This window comes from Adiantum capillus-veneris, chromosome 2 (assembly GCF_014529385.1).
Source record: "Adiantum capillus-veneris isolate H3 chromosome 2, ASM1452938v2, whole genome shotgun sequence".
Lineage (NCBI taxonomy): Eukaryota > Viridiplantae > Streptophyta > Polypodiopsida > Polypodiales > Pteridaceae > Adiantum > Adiantum capillus-veneris.
This window is the reverse complement of record NC_140932.1, coordinates 81,461,314-81,479,649: the sequence shown is the minus strand read 5'-3', so window position 1 is coordinate 81,479,649 and position 18,336 is coordinate 81,461,314. Positions and strand designations below refer to the sequence as shown.

The 18,336-nt window shown below is 43.6% G+C and overlaps 1 protein-coding gene across 1 annotated transcript in view; it reads right to left on the bottom strand.

The window, feature by feature from the left end:
• Positions 1-12,042, bottom strand: part of LOC147463070 (uncharacterized) — a 55,357-nt gene extending 43,315 nt beyond the window's left edge. The window contains exon 1 of the mRNA XM_086528005.1: positions 11,802-12,042. Within this exon, the coding sequence (XP_086384131.1) occupies positions 11,802-11,977 (176 nt within the window). The 5' untranslated portion in view covers positions 11,978-12,042. The remainder of the gene's footprint in view (positions 1-11,801) is intronic.
• Between the last annotated feature and the right edge of the window lie 6,294 nt (positions 12,043-18,336).

Sequence of the window (18,336 nt, the reverse complement as noted above, 5' to 3'; positions counted from 1 at the left end):
GGGTCTTGTCCAGCCTAGTATTTCACCGTATTGCTCTCTAGTGTTGTTGGTTTTTGAAGAAAGATGGATCTTGGAGAATGTGCATCGATTTTAGAGCTCTCAACAAAATCACCATCAAGGACAGATTCCGATTCATAGGATCGATGATCTACTCGACAGATTACAGGGATCCTCGTGCTTTAGCAAGATTGATCTGAAGAGTGGATATCATCAGATCAGAATCACGCGGGGAGACGTCTACAAGACAACTTTCCGGACGACTTTTGGGTTATTTGAGTTTTTTGTGATGCCTTTTGGCTTAACCAATGCTCCTGCGACATTTAACCGAATGATAGACAGGATTTTTCGAGAGTACAGGCTATTTGTTGGCACTTTCTTTGACAATATCATTGTTTTCTCCAAGAATGAGGCAGAACACAGAGATCATCTGCTTCAGGTCTTTCAGGCATTACAAGATCACAACAAGAGTGCAAATGGATCCGGCCAAGATAGAGACTATACGTGATTGGCCCAATTTGAAGAATGTCCATGAAGTTAGAAGCTTCTTGGGATTGTGTTCGTACTACAGGCGGTTCATTCGAAAGTTTGCAGAGGTTGCTTCCCTTTTGCATATCTTGACACAAAAAGGAGTCCCTTTCTCGTGGAGATCCACAAAGGTGACTGCCTTTCAGACATTGAAAGAGAGATTGACTACGAGACCAATTTTGACTTTGCCGGACTTGCAGAAGTCATTTGAAGTATATTGTGATGCTTGTGGTCGTAGTCTGGGTGCGGTCTTAATGCAAGAAAGCCATGTCATTGCTTACGAGAGCTGATTGTTCTCAAGGCCGGAAATGACAGCACGGATTTAAGAGAAAGAGCTTTTGGCGGTTATCCATGCTCTTACTCAGTGGCGGCATTACCTACTCGGAGCGGATTTTGCTGTCTTTACAGACCATCAGAGTTTGCGCTACTTCTTGTCACAGAAGCAGCTTTCAGAAAAGCAGATGCGGTGGGTGAACATCTTGTCACAGTTTCACTTCCAGATTGTCCATGTTCAAGGACAGAAGAATGTGGTGGCAGATGCTTTGTCTCGGAAGCCGTTGGTTCTGGCTATTTCCGCGATACATCATAGGAGCTTCGAGGATATGGTCGACCAGTATGCCACAGATACAGATTTTGCAGACGTTTTCACACGAATATGGGATGGGGAGACAGTAGCAGGTTACTCCATTCGGGAAGGCTACTTGATGAGAAAAACCATGTTGTGCGTTACACAGCCGTTGAGGGAAAAGGTTATGACTGAATGCCACTGTCCACCTTTTACGGGTCCTTGCGGCATTGCTATCACCATGAAAGGGGTAGAGAGATACTTCGTTTGGCCGAGACTCAAAAAAGGATGTGGAAGAGTTTGTGTGCAGTTGCTTAGTATGCCAGAAGGTCAAGTTTGACAGGCATAAAGCACAAGGATTGTTACATCCTTTACCCATACCCACCCGCCCCTGGGAAAGTATTGCAATGGATTTCATTTTTGATCTCCCGAGAACACAGACGGGTCACGATGATTTTCCGATTACATGGCATGCCTGAGACGATTGTCTCCGACAGGGACCCCAGATTTACGAGTTTGTTTTGGAAGGCAATTTGGGAGAGCATTGGCACGCGGTTGCAGTTCTCGTCATCGTTCCACCTGCAGGCTGACGGGCAATCTGAGATTGCCAATTCAGTGGTTTTAGATTTATTGAAGTCTTGTATCTCGGATCAGAAGACTCAATGGGAAAAGTACTTACCTTGGGTGGAATTTGCCTACAATAACACGATACACTCTTCGACGGGGAAGGCGCCATTTGAGATTGTAGTGCTACGAAGGTTCCACCCTTCCTAAGCACGAAAGATAAGATTTTTGAAGTGGATGAATATACGCGAGACTTAGATACGGCTTTTGCCAAGGTTCGCGAGACTTTGCAGAAGTCTCAAGAACGATAGAAAAAGGCAGCGAATCGCCATCGTCGCGACTTGAAATTGAAGGAGGATGATTGGGTGCTCTTACGTTTTGTGAAGGCACGCTTGAGAAAGAAAAAGGGAAAGGAGAGGCTTTTTCCAAAGATTAGTATGCGATACTACAAACCTTTCCAGATCACTGAAAAGATAAATGATGTCTCCTTCTGACTGAAACTGCCTGATACTTGGAGGATTCACAATGCATTTCATGTGAGTCTCTTGAAACCTTTTAAAGGTGATGTGCCTGATGATGGGGAGCCTGATGAGCAACCCAAAGTGAAAGAAAACAAGGAGATCCTTGTTCCTGAACAGATTTTGGCACATAAGGATACGAAGAAAGGTAAAGTCCGAAGGCGGTTCTTGGTTAAGTTCAAGAACTATCCTGCATTTGATGCGAAGTGGATGGAGGAGGAGGACCTAGCAGATACTCCTCGGATTGTGAAACTTTACCTCTATGCTTTTGGTTTAGCATAGTCTACTCCAAATGGAACCCAGAATTCAGCTTGGCCGAAGATCTAGTGCAGTGGGATGCACAAGAGGGGAGTCACTCCGCTCCTTTGTCAACAGATGCCTTGATTTTGATACTAAAGTCACTGATGTCTCTTTGAGCTTCACGGATACTGAGAGCTGACATTATTCTGTTGGATGACTTTATGAAATGGAATTCCTGATTATGATACTGATTTGCAACATTTTGGTCTGATTGATCTCGAATAGACATGGTTGCAATAGGGGTTAGTCAATCGGACATCGATGAGATCCCGATTGGATCTAGATGCGATTGCTAGCTACATTGCTGATAAATCATGGTCTAAGATCCGAATGAATGTTGAATGTCATGTGATGTCCTCTGATGTCTAGTGATGTCCTGCAATGTCGTGTGATGTGACTGTCGATTGGTACGTGTGCTAGATGTGTGTTCCTAGTACGTAGGTACTAACAGTCAGTGTCTGCTAAGACGGTTTATGGCCTCTCTCTGTTTTGCAGGCGTAATCGAGGGCGATTACAATGCTTTCAAGAGGGGGGTATGTCACAAAGTGATGCGTGTCTACCCAAAAACCCTAACCCGGACTGCTGCTGAAAACCCTTATTCTGGAAACCGTAACCCTAAAACTTGCAAACCCTAAAATCTGCCAGAAACCCTAAAACAGCAGAAAACCCTAACCCTAAAAGGGCAACAGGCTGAAAACCCGTGAAAAGCGCTAGCATGCTGACGTGGCACCGTACACATGCTTTCCAGATTTTGCAACGCAGATTAAGGGCTGCGCAAAGTTTGCTTTTCTTGACGCAATGTGCAAGGAGAGATAAAGAGAGAACTCATTGCTTTATTTTACAACTCAAGAGAGAGATTGAGAGAGAAGACCTTTTGCTTTTATTTTTAGGCTTTTGATCTGAAGCTTTTGGGGCTCTGCTTTTGGCATCCCTTGTAAACTTTAAATAAGTGGTTTGGGCACACACTCTGCAGAGCATCTAGACGCAGAGTTTTAGAGTGAAACCCTAACCGCTCTCTTGTACTTTGACATTGATTAATACATAAAGAAATACCGAAAAGGGCGCCAGTCTTTGGGGCCAATATCTCTAGGCACGGAACTCCGTCGGGCCAGTGCAAGTCTATTGTGATTTGTGAATTGTTTTGAAGTGGTTATTTGGTGTTGTCGTGATTGATTCTTGACTTGGAGTGTCCAAGTCTGTTACAATTTACTTTCCAACACAATGTTTGATCCTCTTACCACACTCATCTTGACCGCTGGTATCTTTTTCACAAGCAACATCGGTATGATGCCTTTGTGTGTGATATGAGAATTGACTACACTTTATGCCTTTCGGATTATGTTTGACCTTACACTTTGGCCCGACTACAGATGTTGCTTCTTTGCCCAAGAAATGGCTTTTACATGTCAACAATGCATATCTGAAGCATGAAGGTTTTCCTAACATGATTGTGGATATAATTCCACCTTTGATTTCCCATCTGCACATAGATATGGATGTTGCGTGGTTCCGCTTTGTTACGTGTGTCCAGTGTGTTGTTGGTGATTGTGTTTTATATGTCTGAGTTGCGAGGCAATGTTCAGCATGCAAGGGATACTTGTCAATGATTGATGCATATTGCTAATTCCTCCTCGCTTTCGGAGGTTGAACTTAATGCATTAATTTCAGCTCGTACTACTATACGGCATAATGATGAGCAGAAATTGGCTAACTGGTAGACGCGTGCAAGGCAACACGCTTTTGCTGACAAAGGATGTGCTTCCAAGCAGTTTTTCAAGCATTTGCATCATTCTCGTCAATCTCAAGACATCAAAAGAGTCGAGCTTCCCTCTAGGGAATGGACATCTTCCCGGTAGTAGTTGGCAGAGGCTTTAGGTGCTCACTATGGAAAGATCTTTCAAGCATCGCCCTCTTACCCAAGAAGCCCGCAATCTTTTTCTATCACATGTTACTCCCATCATCTCTGTACAGCAAGCACAAGATTTGGAAGTTGCGTTCACTGAGGCAGAGTTGCATGCACGTTTAAGAGACCTAGGTAGATGGAAATCTCATGGTTGGGACGGGCTTATTGTTGAATTCTTCCTGTCCTTTTGGGACTACCTTAAGGAACCATTATTGGTGATGATAAATATGGCTTGGGAAAAGTAGGATGTCCCTCTTTCTTGGAAGGAAGGGTTGCTCAAGCTATTGCCAAAGCATGTCTTTTGTGATCAGTTTTCCCACTAGCGGCCTATCACCCTTATGCCGGTGGTTTACAAATTGATAGCCAAAATGATAGTCAATTGTATTAAGGTTAACTCCATGAAGGACTTCATCAATCCCAGTATGGTTTCATACCTCACCGGCACATTACTAACAATTTGGCGAATGTCATCATAGATGGAATATGCGAAATACACTCAGCTTGGCAATTGGTCTGCATGTTAATTTTTGTAAAACCAAGTTGCTGCCTCTAAATGAATTCCATTGGCACAAGCTTCTATGGCCATGGGAGGTTGTTTTCTTCAAGCCATAGTACGCGACCTAGAACATCCGATCGGTTGGAATGCGCAGAAACTTAACTAGATGCTCCAAAGATTAGACTTAAAGCTCAGCTATTGGAAATTATCAACGTGGCCATTGCGTGTGCGACTCAGAATTGTCCAATGCATCATGATGGCTTATGTGCAGCTCTATTTACCACTTTTATGCTGGCCTCAACGGGGCGCCTTGGATCTCTTATGTCATGTATGTTGGAACATTTCTAGCATACATCCTCTCACAAGAAGGGCTTGTGGTTTTTCTCTATGGATAAGTTATGTACGCCAAAGCGATTGGGAGGTATTAACATTTTGGACTTACGTCGGCATGTTTTGGCCCGGAAAGCTATTGCTCTAGTGGATCAATGGCAGCCTTGGACGCTCATGGTTTCACATTTATATGATGGTATTGTCACACAATCTTTTGGTCGTTGGCATCCTTCATATTGGTATGTTATTTTTGGGCAGCTAGATGGCCATATTCCCAGATGTCCCTTCACTTTGTCTCTTGTTGCGGATTGGAAGTGTTGGAATTAGGGTTGCAGAGAAACGCACACAGCTTGGAGAAGACGAAGGAAGCTCAAGGCACACAATAGAGAGATGTTACTTAGTGTGCAATGGAAAGATAGATAGCCCTAGAGTGATGGGCGTATATACAATGCTCGGGGGAAAAAAACTCCTAGAGAGGGAAAAAATGCCCCGGCAGTCCTAGTGTGTTCACACACATCACTACCACATGTATATGGTAATAAATCCCCCCTGGAGGGATGCGGGTGAACGAGAGCTGGCACATGAGTAAAGGGAAGTGCCATGCCCTGAGGACATGATCAGTCCACAAAGGGGAGTAAGCCCAAAGCGTTGCGGAAAGCTTCAAGCTTCTCACGAGACAATGCCTTTGTGAAAAGATCTGCAAGGTTGTCTTGTGTTGGCACATAAGCCAAGCTGATCTCTCTTGCTGAGAGCCTCTCCCTGACATAGTGGTAATGCACCTCGATGTGCTTTGTGCGAGCATGAAAAACTGGGTTCCTCGCAACTACCAATGCGCTCTGAATGTCAGTGTAGATAGTGTTGGCAGTGTCCTGTCCAACACCCAAATCAACCATAAGGCACCTGAGCCATACACACTCAACCGTAGATGTGAAGACTGCCCTCTACTCAGCCTCACAACTCGAAGTGGCCATAGTAGGTTGCTTCTTGCTCAACCATGATATACATGAACTGCCAAGCATGAAACAAAAACCACTTGTGGACACTCGTGTGTCAAAACAACCAACCCAATCTGAGTCCGAAAAAGCATGTAAATCTGGCAGCAATGATCCCCCCTTCAAGCCAAGATGTAAAGTGCCACTAAGGTATCAGAAAATCCTCTTGACAGCCTGCCAATGCTTAGACCCTGGGCTATTTAAATCTACTGACCTGTGAGACTGCAAACTGAATATCTGGCCTCGTGTTGCATACATAAATGAGGCAGCCAACAGCAGTTTGGTAAAGAGCGACATCAACAGGATCGCCAGCATCATGTAGACTCAACTTCAAACCTGTTTCCATGAGAGTAGCAATAGGTGTGCAATCCTCAAGTCCAAACTTACATAGCAATGTCTCTATGTAACTTTTCTGACACAAGGCAATACCACCATCACACTGCTTAAACTGTATACCCAAGTAATGATGCAACAGCCCCAAATCTTTCATCTTGAAAGTAGCATTCAAATCAGCCTTAAATTCAGCAATATGTCTCTCATTTGGTCCAGTGATCGGCAAATCATCGACATAAAGAACCACAATGAGAAGTACATCACCCTCACGCTTTACATACAATGTGCTTTCTGTTGGACTATTACGAAAGCCTCGTTTGACCAAATGAGTGTCAGCTTTCTCATACCAAGCACGAGGAGATTGCTTCAACCCATACAAAGCCTTCTTACATCTGCACACTTTGTCCTCTTGTTCTTTTATGACAAAACCGCGAGGCTGCATTACATAAACTTCCTCAAATATGTCACCATTCAAGAAAGCGGTAACAATGTCTGCATTACATCCCAACCAAAATGAGCTGACAATGCACATAGAAAACGCACAGTAGTCATACGACAAGTGGGAGCAAAAGTCTCTTCATAATCTATGCCTTTTTGCTGTGCATAACCCTTTGCAACAAGTCGAGCCTTATGGCAATCGATCTCACCATCCGGCTTGCGTTTCAACTTGTAAACCCACTTCGTACCAATGGCCTTTTGCCAAGAGACAAATCACATAAAGTCCATGTGTCATTTTCTATAAGTGCATCATATTCTGATTGCATGGCAGCCATCCAATTTTCTGAATTCTGTGCTTCATCAAAAGACAGAGGCTCCTCAACATCATGTAAGCTAGACACAACCAAAGCATAACAATCTGATGCATAAGATGCATGGCGAGAGCCTGAACGAGTACGACTAGACAAAGGTGCATCCAATTTACTGTCACGCAAAGTGTGTACCTACCACCAGCCATTTTGGCATACCTCTAGCCTGCTCATTTTAAGCTCTTTACTAATCAAGTACATCATGTACATCTGCATCAGTAATAGGCTGATCTATAACATTTTCAGAAACCCCCATAGGCTGTACATTTGCCTCATTGGAACTTACATTTGTATTTCCACCACTGAAAAGAGGCAACAAAGTGTCATAAATGTCCTGTGAGCTTACATTACTGTCTGTAGTACATGACAGCAAGGGCTGAACAGAATCTTCCACAAACACTACATCCAGTGAAACCAAAATACGTTTTGTTTGCGGATGATACAACCTGTAACCTTTGCTTTCAGCACTATAACCAACAAAAATACATTTGACAGCCTTATCATCCAATTTTCTGCGTTGCACTCGTGGCACCAAAGCATATGCCAAACAGCCAAAAACACGCATGTGCTCAATAGAAGGCTTTCTATCATGCCATGCTTCATATGGAGTAATAGACTGCAAAGCTTTCCTAGGACACCTGTTAAGTACATAAGTGGCACACATAATGGCCTCAAGCCAAAAAGAATGCGGCAAAGCTTGACTTTTGACCATACATCGTGCCATTTCCGTCAGTGACCTGTTTTTGCTCTCAGTAACACCATTTTGCTGAGGTGTATAAGGCACTGTACATTGGTGTTTTATCCCACGACTAGCCAGAAATGCATTGAAATCATGAGACATATACTCCCCCCCTCGATCGGAACGGAGGGTGCCCATAGTACATTTCGAGACATTTTTAGTCATAGCCAGAAATTGTTTGAAGCACATAAAAACTTCGGACTTTGCTTTAAGCGGAAATACCCATGCATGCCTGGAGTAATCATCAATGAAAGTCACGAAGTACAGGTAATTGCCCAAGGACGGAGTTTGCATGAGCCCACAAACATCACTATGCACAAGCTGCAACCTGCATGTGGCCCGAACTGAACCATCCTTTGGAAACTTAGAACGCTGCATCTTACCCAAAATACAGCCTTCACAAACATGTTTGACAGGTGCTTCAAGAGGCGGCAAAGAAGCAACCATATCAGATTTCTGCAAACGCAGCAAACTGGAAAAATTCAATGACCAAGACGTGCATGCCAAAGTTTTGCATCTGAAATAGCCCTTGAATCTGCAACAGCATTTGCAAAATTTTGTCCACACTTGTCAAACAAAGTGAGCTTAGACAGCCCACGGCACAAAAGCCCAGATGCAACAATTTCATCACCAAAACTGAGATCATGAGAACTGTACATCTGTCATCCACAAATTTGACTACAAGTCCAAGTCTAGCAAGTGCGGATGCAAACAAGAGATTCTTCTTGATCCCAGGTACATAGAGTGCATCAACAAGTGTGAAGGAACTGCCATTTGCAGCAGTAAGCACAATCTTTCCAACTCCCTGAACCGGATACGAGGCATTGTTGGCACAAGTGACTGAATTCCCATGAGGGACAGACTCGAGAGAGGTAAACAATTCACGATGTAAGGTAATGTGCTTCGTAGCACCACTATCGAAATACCACACATGTGAATCCGCAGCAATCGACAAGCGTGCATCATGGACAGCAGGATTGTAAGTGCACTCTACGCTAAAAGCCCATTCTGCATCAACATCAGCAACACAGTCTCCTTTCACAGAAGACTCAACAATGTCTGCATTTGTAGTGGAACCAGCATTTGCAATGGAACCACCCTCTTTCTTCTTAGCCTCTTTGGCCTTCAACTTAGGACATGACTTGATCAAGTGATCATTAGCTTTACAATAATGACAACGCATCTTCTTTTTGTCCTTATCACCAGAATTGCCAGACAAAGTGTTGCCAGCAGAAGCATTAGGAACATAAGTTTTACCACTCGCAGCACAACCATAAGAAGTGGCTGCATTGCTGTTACCACCCTTTCTTTGAGAGGCAATAAAAGCATGTTCAATTGCACGCTGTCTAGTCCTGTTTTTTCTGGAAAGTTACTCTTGCAACAGCAATGTGCATAATGCATCAAACTTGACAACTTCTGAATTTCCTTGGGTCATAAGTCTCCAAGTACTAGCAAAAGTCTGGTAAGAATCTGGTAAGGCATCAAGAACAGTCTGCACAAGGGAACTGTCTGAAATGACTTCACCTGCAAAAATAAGCTGCTCATTGATATCCTTGACACTAGCAAGGAAAGTGTCCATATCATCTTCCTCATGCATAATCTTCGACTCCAGATCTTTACGCAGCAAAGCAATTTTAGTCTCATTGCGGCTTGCATAAAGACCTGCTAGAATATCCTAAGCCTGTTTTGCAAATTTTGTTGAACGAATGTGAGGAACAATGGTGCGCTTCACAGACAACGCAATCAATGCATGAGCCTGCGCATCCTTTACATCCCAATGAGCTTGTTCTGTCGTAGGCAAAACAACTCTAATAGCAACAATCCTTGCAGCAAGACCTGCAACATCCTCAACATCGCCTACATCCTCAGAACCAGGACGTACATCAATGCTCTGCACAATATTCCAGACACCCTTTGACACAAGAACATGTTGCATCATATAAGCCCACATAGGGTAATTATCCCATCCAGCCTGTCCTCAGCAGCAAACATCTTAAACACATCTATGTTGTTGTTGTCAGCCATGCATAGTAAATACTGCACCTAATGTGAAAACTGCCCGAAAATAGGAGAAACGGAACGGGAACAACAAGTGCTATATAGCACAAACCGTAGAAGACTATAAGGCACCTGTTATGCAGAAAACGGCATTGACAAAATTTCTACACAAAATGACGAAATTGCCTGTGCAGACCTGTCTGTAGAGGGAACGGAGGCCGAAATGAGCCCGAACAAGAATCTGAGCAGACTAAGCTCTACGAGCTTACACGAAATTTTTGTCGACCTGCAAACGCTTGCCAAAGCTCACTGAAATCGCAGAAAGTGAGCAGGTGTGTGCTGAAGCAGCTGGCGACTAAGCCCGGGAAGACGCAACCTGCTCTGATACCAATTGTTGGAATTAGGGTTGCAGAGAAACGTACACAGCTTGGAGAAGACGAAGGAAGCTCAAGGCACACAATAGAGAGTATGTTACTTAGTGTACAATGGAAAGATAAATAGCCCTAGAGTGATGGGCGTATATACAATGCTCAGGGGAAAAAACCTCCTAAAGAGGGAAAAATAAAGAGGAAAAAAATATCCCGGCGGTCCTAGTGTGTTCACACACATCACTACCACATGTATATGGTAACAGGTAGACTGTTACCTCGCACTTATCCTGGCATGGTCGTGAATCCCTCAAGAAAACTAACTTCGTCTGGAGAGCATCCATTTGAGTAAAGCATTCTCTCTTCCCTTGGTTCAGCGATCTCCTCGACAAGCATACTTTCTTTTGCAAAAAGGGATTTGCCAGGTTGATCAAGTGGTGGATGACTCGGAACAGGTTCTTTCTTTTTTAGTTGCCGCTTTTCGTTATGAGTTGGAACCTCATTATCGACATTTGTGGCAGCAAATTCAGTAGTTACTTGCGGATGTTTCACCAATGCCTCCATTACTTGCAGACTCTCTGCTTTCCAATTGGCATCTCGTCCATACTAGGATGGGTAGGTCAGTTTATGCTTTGCTACAGTCTGATGCATGAATTGTGGCTCATGGAAATCAATTGTGTTCCCTCTCCAACTCTCAGTAGTGATGGCGAAGAACACTATCTCGCATTTGAAAGAATCACTTACCCCTCAAGAAACGCATTTTCTTATGGCGATGCATGGTGGGTGCTCTACCAGTTGGTACTTTGTTACATGTACGACATATTGTCTCCTCTCGTTGTGTCTGGTGTCATGGGACTCACGAATTTGTTACGCATTTGCTTTAGGATGCGGCTACTCTCGGACTTTCATCATGCAAGTATCCTTTGCTCTACGCCTTCGCTTTCCATATGGAATCTTTCACAAAGAGTTTTGAATTTTTGGAGTTCTCCAATCGTCACAGTTGAGGTCTTTCAGTTGGGTCAAATTTTGGGTTATGTGGACCATATGGTATCAATGTAATTACATGCATTAGAAAGTGACCCTTTCCCTTCCTTCAAGTTTTCACTTGGACAAGCCCTACAGTATGCTTATGATGTGGGAGACATCTCTCTTGAAGCCTATAGGATTTTCTTTGATTGTTTCTAGCTTTAGGAGCATTGCAATGCTCCTTCTTTTGACCTTCTTTACTGTGGGCTCTCCTCACTACGAGGTTTCTACTTGAAAATTTTTACACAAAAAAAACGTTGTGTGCGCATGTGTGTGTGTGTGTGAGAGAGAGAGAGAAACTGGGGGGGGGGGGGGGGGGGGGGGGGGGTTGTGTTTACCTGTTAAGAGTTGGCAGAGGGTGGCTGTTTAGAAAGCGAAGCTCGGAGTTGACAAGTTTAGAAAGACGGGACAGAGCGGAGGGGCTGAGCTTGTGTGCAGGAAGTGAGTGCAGTCGAGAAAGAAGGTTCGTTGCGCGGACCTTGTAGCCCTCAACGCTCTCCTCGCATGCAACCATGGCACTTACGTCGTGTCACGTGTGACCTCTCGTCTTTGATAGCCTTATGGCTTTTTTGGTACTGCTAATTGCATATTTGAACACCAGGCAGTGGCAAAGCGTGAACAAAACATACGCTTACATTTAGAACGTGAAAATGCAAGCAGTTTACCTTTAGTGAAAATAGTAAGACGTTTTGGGGAAGATTATTAGGAGGCGCAATGTGTCTGAGATGCTGAGGTGATCATCAGCGACATCGAGCATTTCGTTTGAGCTTGGGAGGGAGAGCGCCATGGCGCTTATTGAAGAAGAGAACTTGGCAAGAGGCATTGAATGTATGCTTTTGTGGTAAGAATGATCAATTGCAAGAGGGTGAGGCTCCAAGGCATCTCTCCTGCAACAATTCTCTCACCATCAACAAGTTTATGTACCATTTGTGGTTTGTCTAAGAAGGGCGGATTTGCATTCCTAACAGGTCTGCCATGCTTCTTGTAATGGAAATGGCCTATTAACTTTGAGAGTAGCGGAAATTAGAGAAGTACTTTTTAGGAAATTACTTTGTGAGCATAACGGGTGAACTTAATTGATGGTAGCAACATAAACACAACATTTAGTTAACTTGGCATGAACAATACTTTTGCAAGAGAGAGAATTTAGAGAACGTGACAACAGTTGAGGACCAGGTTTATGTGGAGCCAGTCCCCCCTCCAATAGGCATTTGTATTTTAGTTTTTACCATCAAGAAAGACTTGTTACAATACAATCTTTGTGTTCCTTGTGACCTAGGTAATGCAATGAAGATGGAAAGCTTCATGTATCACGAGCATAACATAAACTTTGTGGAAAGCATTAACTATCCCAAGCCTCAGTCCGAAGACCTCAAACACCTTCGAAGGTGGAGAGAGCTAGTAGGGAATGAGGGTAGGGAAGAGGAAGAAGAAACATTTCATAGGAGAAAGAATTACTTCCTCACTCATCATCATTCCTCTTGCTAGCATACATAATAACATAGTAATGAAGATGGAGAAGATGGCAAGCTTAAGCATTGAAGCATGGCTCTTGGTTGGATTTGCATTCCATAGCCAAGAGTGTTGGTGTAGGCTCTCGACTTCTCTACTAGCTTGGAGAAGGAGATGGAGTTCATGCACTTTGCACTTTGCACTTCACACAATGAGAATGTGTGTGGGAGAGTATACCCCTCAAGCATGCCTCCTACTTGCTTTGGTTGACCCCCATTGGACCCCTCAGGCCTAGCCAATCACAAGTAAGAGTTATACCAAGCAAGCATGCTAGTCTTAGGACAAGTGTCCCCCTTTTCCTTTTGAGAGAGAGGACTTGATAAATGCTAAAATAATTAATTAAATTAACTAATTTATCATTGGACCCCTTGGGTGGCCAACCAAGAGGCTTTAGGCACACCATGAGGGCAACATGAGGAGGAACTTGACAAGTGTCTCTTTTGCTTTCTTTGTACTAAGCTTGCCTTGTGTGAGGGTGTGTGTGTTCTCTCTCATCCCCCCTCTTGTAGGGCTCGCCCCCTCCTTGTAGGAATCATTGTTGACTTTTGCACACCTTATTTCCAAGCACCTTACTCAGCAAGCATGACAAAGCACCTGAAGCCTGGGTAGTGTTTCCACAAGCACCTTAGGCTCCCTAGTCGGCAAGCACGACAAGCACCTCAAGCATCTTAGTCGTCAAGCACGACAAGCACCTCAACTTTCCTCAAGCAATTTTAGTCATCAAGCATGACAATCACCTCAAGCTTGGGTCGGGTTCCCACCACCTCAAGCTCAGCCCTAGCTTACCTAAGGTCAAAGGACTTTTTAACACTAACCTTTGGAGGTCTTTAATGAAGCTAACCCTAAGGTCTTTAAGCTCCATTAGCTAGCCTTGCTATTTGACAGACCATCTCTCATTTGGACCCCTTTACCTTGGCCCAGTGTTGAGATAGATCTGAAAGCACATGTCTAACCCTTCTTCTCGTTTATTCTCCCACATTAATGATCAGTTTAATATGAGAAAATCATTTGGGTTGGTTAGATATTAGTTTTTATGACATTACCTCTCTCTTGAAATTATAGTTGTTCTTGACTATGAGGTAGAAGAGATAAAGCCTTAGTCATTAGTCAATCTTGCTTAGCGGGTAGAGGATCCCTTTTTACCCTATGACATCTTTCCAAGATGGATGACTAATCCATTTGGTGCTTGTGGGACATAGTTGCCGCAAGCATGTTTGCTCTTTAGTGCATCTCATTCTCCCAAGTAGAGTGACAAATTCTACTTGGTGTTTGAGAGACATCGTCATCACAAACATGATTCTAAGCATGCATAATATTTAAATTTGTGCACAATAAAAAGAGAATTAGTCTTATAAGACAAAAACATTGGTCATTTAAAAGAAATTTGTACATTTGTTTACTCTAATGTGGCATAGTAAGCATTGACAAGGTTCATACTATCCTTAAGTTTTATTTCTTACATCCATCTAGGATAATTTTTCAACTTAATAAGATACCATCGGATAATCTTACCATGTCGTAGTACCTTGTTTTCATACCGAAGGATAGCTTCGGGGTGTATCACCTCTTCTTGATCTTCAACTTCGAGCGGGTCTTCAATAATTGGTTCACTTGGTGGATCTCCTTTGTAGGGCTTAAGTAGGCTCACATGAAAAGCATTGTGTATGAACCAATGGTTGGGCGACGAGTTGGTAAGCCATCTCATTGATGGGCTTCAAGATTTGGAAAGGACCATAGTATCTTTTTGGTAGCTTAGCATAATACTTTTGATGGCCCGTAGGATTTTTGCCCATCATTTGCCTCAATTGAGTCTCACAAAACTTAAGTAATACCCAATCATTTTCTTTGAACATTAAGGCCCTTTTGTGCTTGTCAGTAGCAGCTTTTTGCTTTTGTTGAGAGATGGATATAGCCTCCTATGTCCATATTCCCGTATTCTCATGGATAGACTTGGGTAAACCAAAGATAAAATCCATGGATATACTCTCCCATGGTGAATTTGGGATAGGCAATGACTGGAGTAATCCAGGTTGCTTCCCTCTATCATACTTGGTCTTTTGGCATACTACACATTTTGAAACATACTCTTGTGTGTCCACTTTCATGGTAGGCCAATAGAAGTGTAGGGGTATAAAGCCCAATGTGGTCGCCCAGGTAAGTGGGCGGGCCGCCAGGTATGTACACATATTCTTTTGTAAAAACCTAATAAGAACTCACTATGCTCTACACATTACAGTAGAGCGAGTTCACCATATCGTCGTGCTCTTCTTCTCGCACTCTCTCTCGCATCGCACTTTCGCTCGTACTCCTTCAACTGGTATCAGAGCTCAGATCGAGGCTTGGGGCAGCACTGCAGGAGGCTAGAGTCACCAGCTCAGATTGGAGTGAAATTGGACAGGCAAAGACACGGCCCCAAATCTTGTGGGTAAGCCCGTAGGGCTTAGTGTGCTCAGAATTTCATTCTGAGGTCATCTCGGTCACCGTTCGGCTTCGACAAAGTTCTGCGCAAGCCATTTTCGACTACGTGGTCTCAGCGGGTGCAGATCCGACTCTGCAAATTTGGGGTTTTCGGCCTACGACTGCAGGTGCTGAGGATATCGACACTCCCAGAGTGTTGATTTGTGGTTGTCTACACATTGAAGGACGGCTCACAGTTCTTGGAGGCGTGTCACATACGACACGGGCGCATCTACACACAGACTATAGGCGACATCCACTAGTTCATCAGGTAGCTTGTGTTTGCTGCTTGATATTCCAGATTTCATCCTGACATTGCAGGTACTTCCACATGGGATGTATTGTCAGAGATGATGTATGTCTGTTGAGGGTTTGCTGGCTGTGAGTCACGCAGCAAACAACCGCCGCAGCGGTTACAACATACACTGGGAAATTTGTGGATGTATGACTTTGTGGGAAGTCTATGCACTGTCAGATTTACTGCAGCCTTTGTTGAGGGTCGAGTGAGGTTTTATTGAGCTGGGGGATTCTCGAATGTTGAGATCCTTTCGGTGATACAGGTCTTGGAGCGATCCCTCGAGCACCCTTAGATAGGCAGCTAGGATGTATTGACTGTGAGTTAGACAGTTGGGATTGCATCTTTGCTTTACTGCCGTTGAGGCATTGTCGCAGTCTATGCTTACAGGACAGTGACAGGACAGTCAGAGACAGTACAGGTGCAGGACAGGTTTACCCACATCTTACAGTGTTAGAGAGACAGTGGTTTTTTGAGCTGTTTTTGGTCTGTTTTTAGTACACCAGAGCCATTTTACAAAGGAGACTCTGCCAAAATTTCTGCAGAATCTGAAGCTTTCTTGGTTCATTTGACAGGTTGATATTGGTTCAGAGGTCAGTTTACAGGGGAAACTCTGCCGAATTTTTCCTAGGAAAGTAAACTACAATGAAGCGTAGCTATGGTTGGATCACAGGACACTGCTCTTTACAATATCAAGAAGCTGGATGGAACCAATTTCCCATTGTGGAAGAAGCAGATTTGGCACGTGTTGGTACAAAAGAAGCAGATAAAACCTATAAAGCTCAAGGGGATAAAACCAGAAGATATGGACGAAGATGAATGGAGCGAAATGGATGAATTGTCACTTTCTACCATTATGCTGACTTTGGCAGAAAGCGTTTACTTAAATGTAGCAGACGAGATGTCGGCTTATCAAGCATGGTTGAAGCAGAGTGTAGCTTCACAGGTATACTGGCTTAAGAAGCTTGTTGACTTGAAGATGAAAGAAGGGACACCTATGTCCAATCATCTGAATGAATTCAACACAATCTATAGTCAGTTGTCAGCTCAAGGTGTCAAGTTTGATGAACCTGTTAGAGCTATGTTCCTGTTGATCACATTGCCGAAAAGCTGGGACACTTTTCGCACAGCTTTGAGTAATTATGCACCTCCAGATGGTTTGAACATAGCAGGTGTAGAAGGAAGTCTGCTTACTGAAGAAACCAATAGAAAGACAATGGACAAAGGCAAAGGAACAGCCTTAGTTGTCAGGGGAAGGACCAAAGAAAAGTACAAAGGTGGAAAGAGGAATCAGTCTCGTAGCAAGTCCCGCAGTGCTAAAGGCAAGAGTGACATAGAATGCTACCATTGTGGCAAGAAGGGTCACATGAAAAGAGACTGCAGAGAATGAAAAGCAGAAAAAGGCAAAGAGAAAGCTGAAGACCATGGTGAGAAGAACAAGTCCTCAGTGAAGATTCAAGAAATAAATGTGACAAACATTGTTGCAGAGGATGACAGTCTAGTGTCAGGAGACATCTACTTCTTGAAGAATACAATGGACTCAGCTCTTCTTAAAGCATCTGATGGAAATGCACTGAGTGACTGGATTATAGACTCAGGGGCATCACTTCATGTGTCTCCAAACAAGGAGTGGTTTACCTCTTATGTGACCACTAAAGATCATGTTTGGCTAGGCAATGGGCAGACATGTGAGATCTTAGGTGTTGGAGATGTTCAATTGAAGTTTCAAAATGGCTCTTCTTTCACGCTGAAGAATGTGAGACATGTTCCCGCAATTACAAAGAGCTTGATCAGCACAGGTTTACTTGATGATGCTAGCTACGTCACCACTTTTGGACAGAACATGTGGAAGATATCCAAGGGTTCTATGACAGTAGCACATGGAGTAAAGTCTGGAGGACTTTACATGATTTATGTATCAAATGTCTCTAAAAATGTAATCAATGTAACCGAGCAGCCGAACGTGTCCTTGTGGCATAGCCGATTAGGACATATGTCCAAGAAGGGAATGGAAATCTTGTCTCGTTCTGGTTATTTGCCTGTCGAATTTCACTCCAATCTAAGCTGGTGACTCTAGCCTCCTACAGTGCTGCCCCGAGCCTCGATCTGAGCTCTGATACCAGTTGAAGGAGTACGAGCGGAAGTGCGACGCAAGAGAGAGTGCGAGAAGAAGAGCACGACGATATGGTGAACTCGCTCTACTGTAATGTGTAGAGCATAGTGAGTTCTTATTAGGTTTTTACAAAAGAATATGTGTACATACCTAGCGGCCCGCCCACTTACCTGGGTGACCACATTGGGCTTTATACCCCAACAACCTCCCACTTAAAGTCCAATGTGGTACTTTAAGTGTGAGAGAAGCTACTATACAAGCTAATCTACAAGAGATGTAGAGAAGTGATGTACTACCCTACACCTAACTGCTTGCGAAAATGCGCAAAGCTCTCTGAGGGAAGTCCTTTTGTAAGTAGATCAGCAGGATTTTTTGTGGTGTGAACTTTGACAAGCTGAAGTTGCTTATCCTCGAGCATTTCCCTGATGAAATGATACTTCACATCCACATGCTTTGTCTTTGAGTGATAAACTGGATTGCGAGCCAATTGTATAGC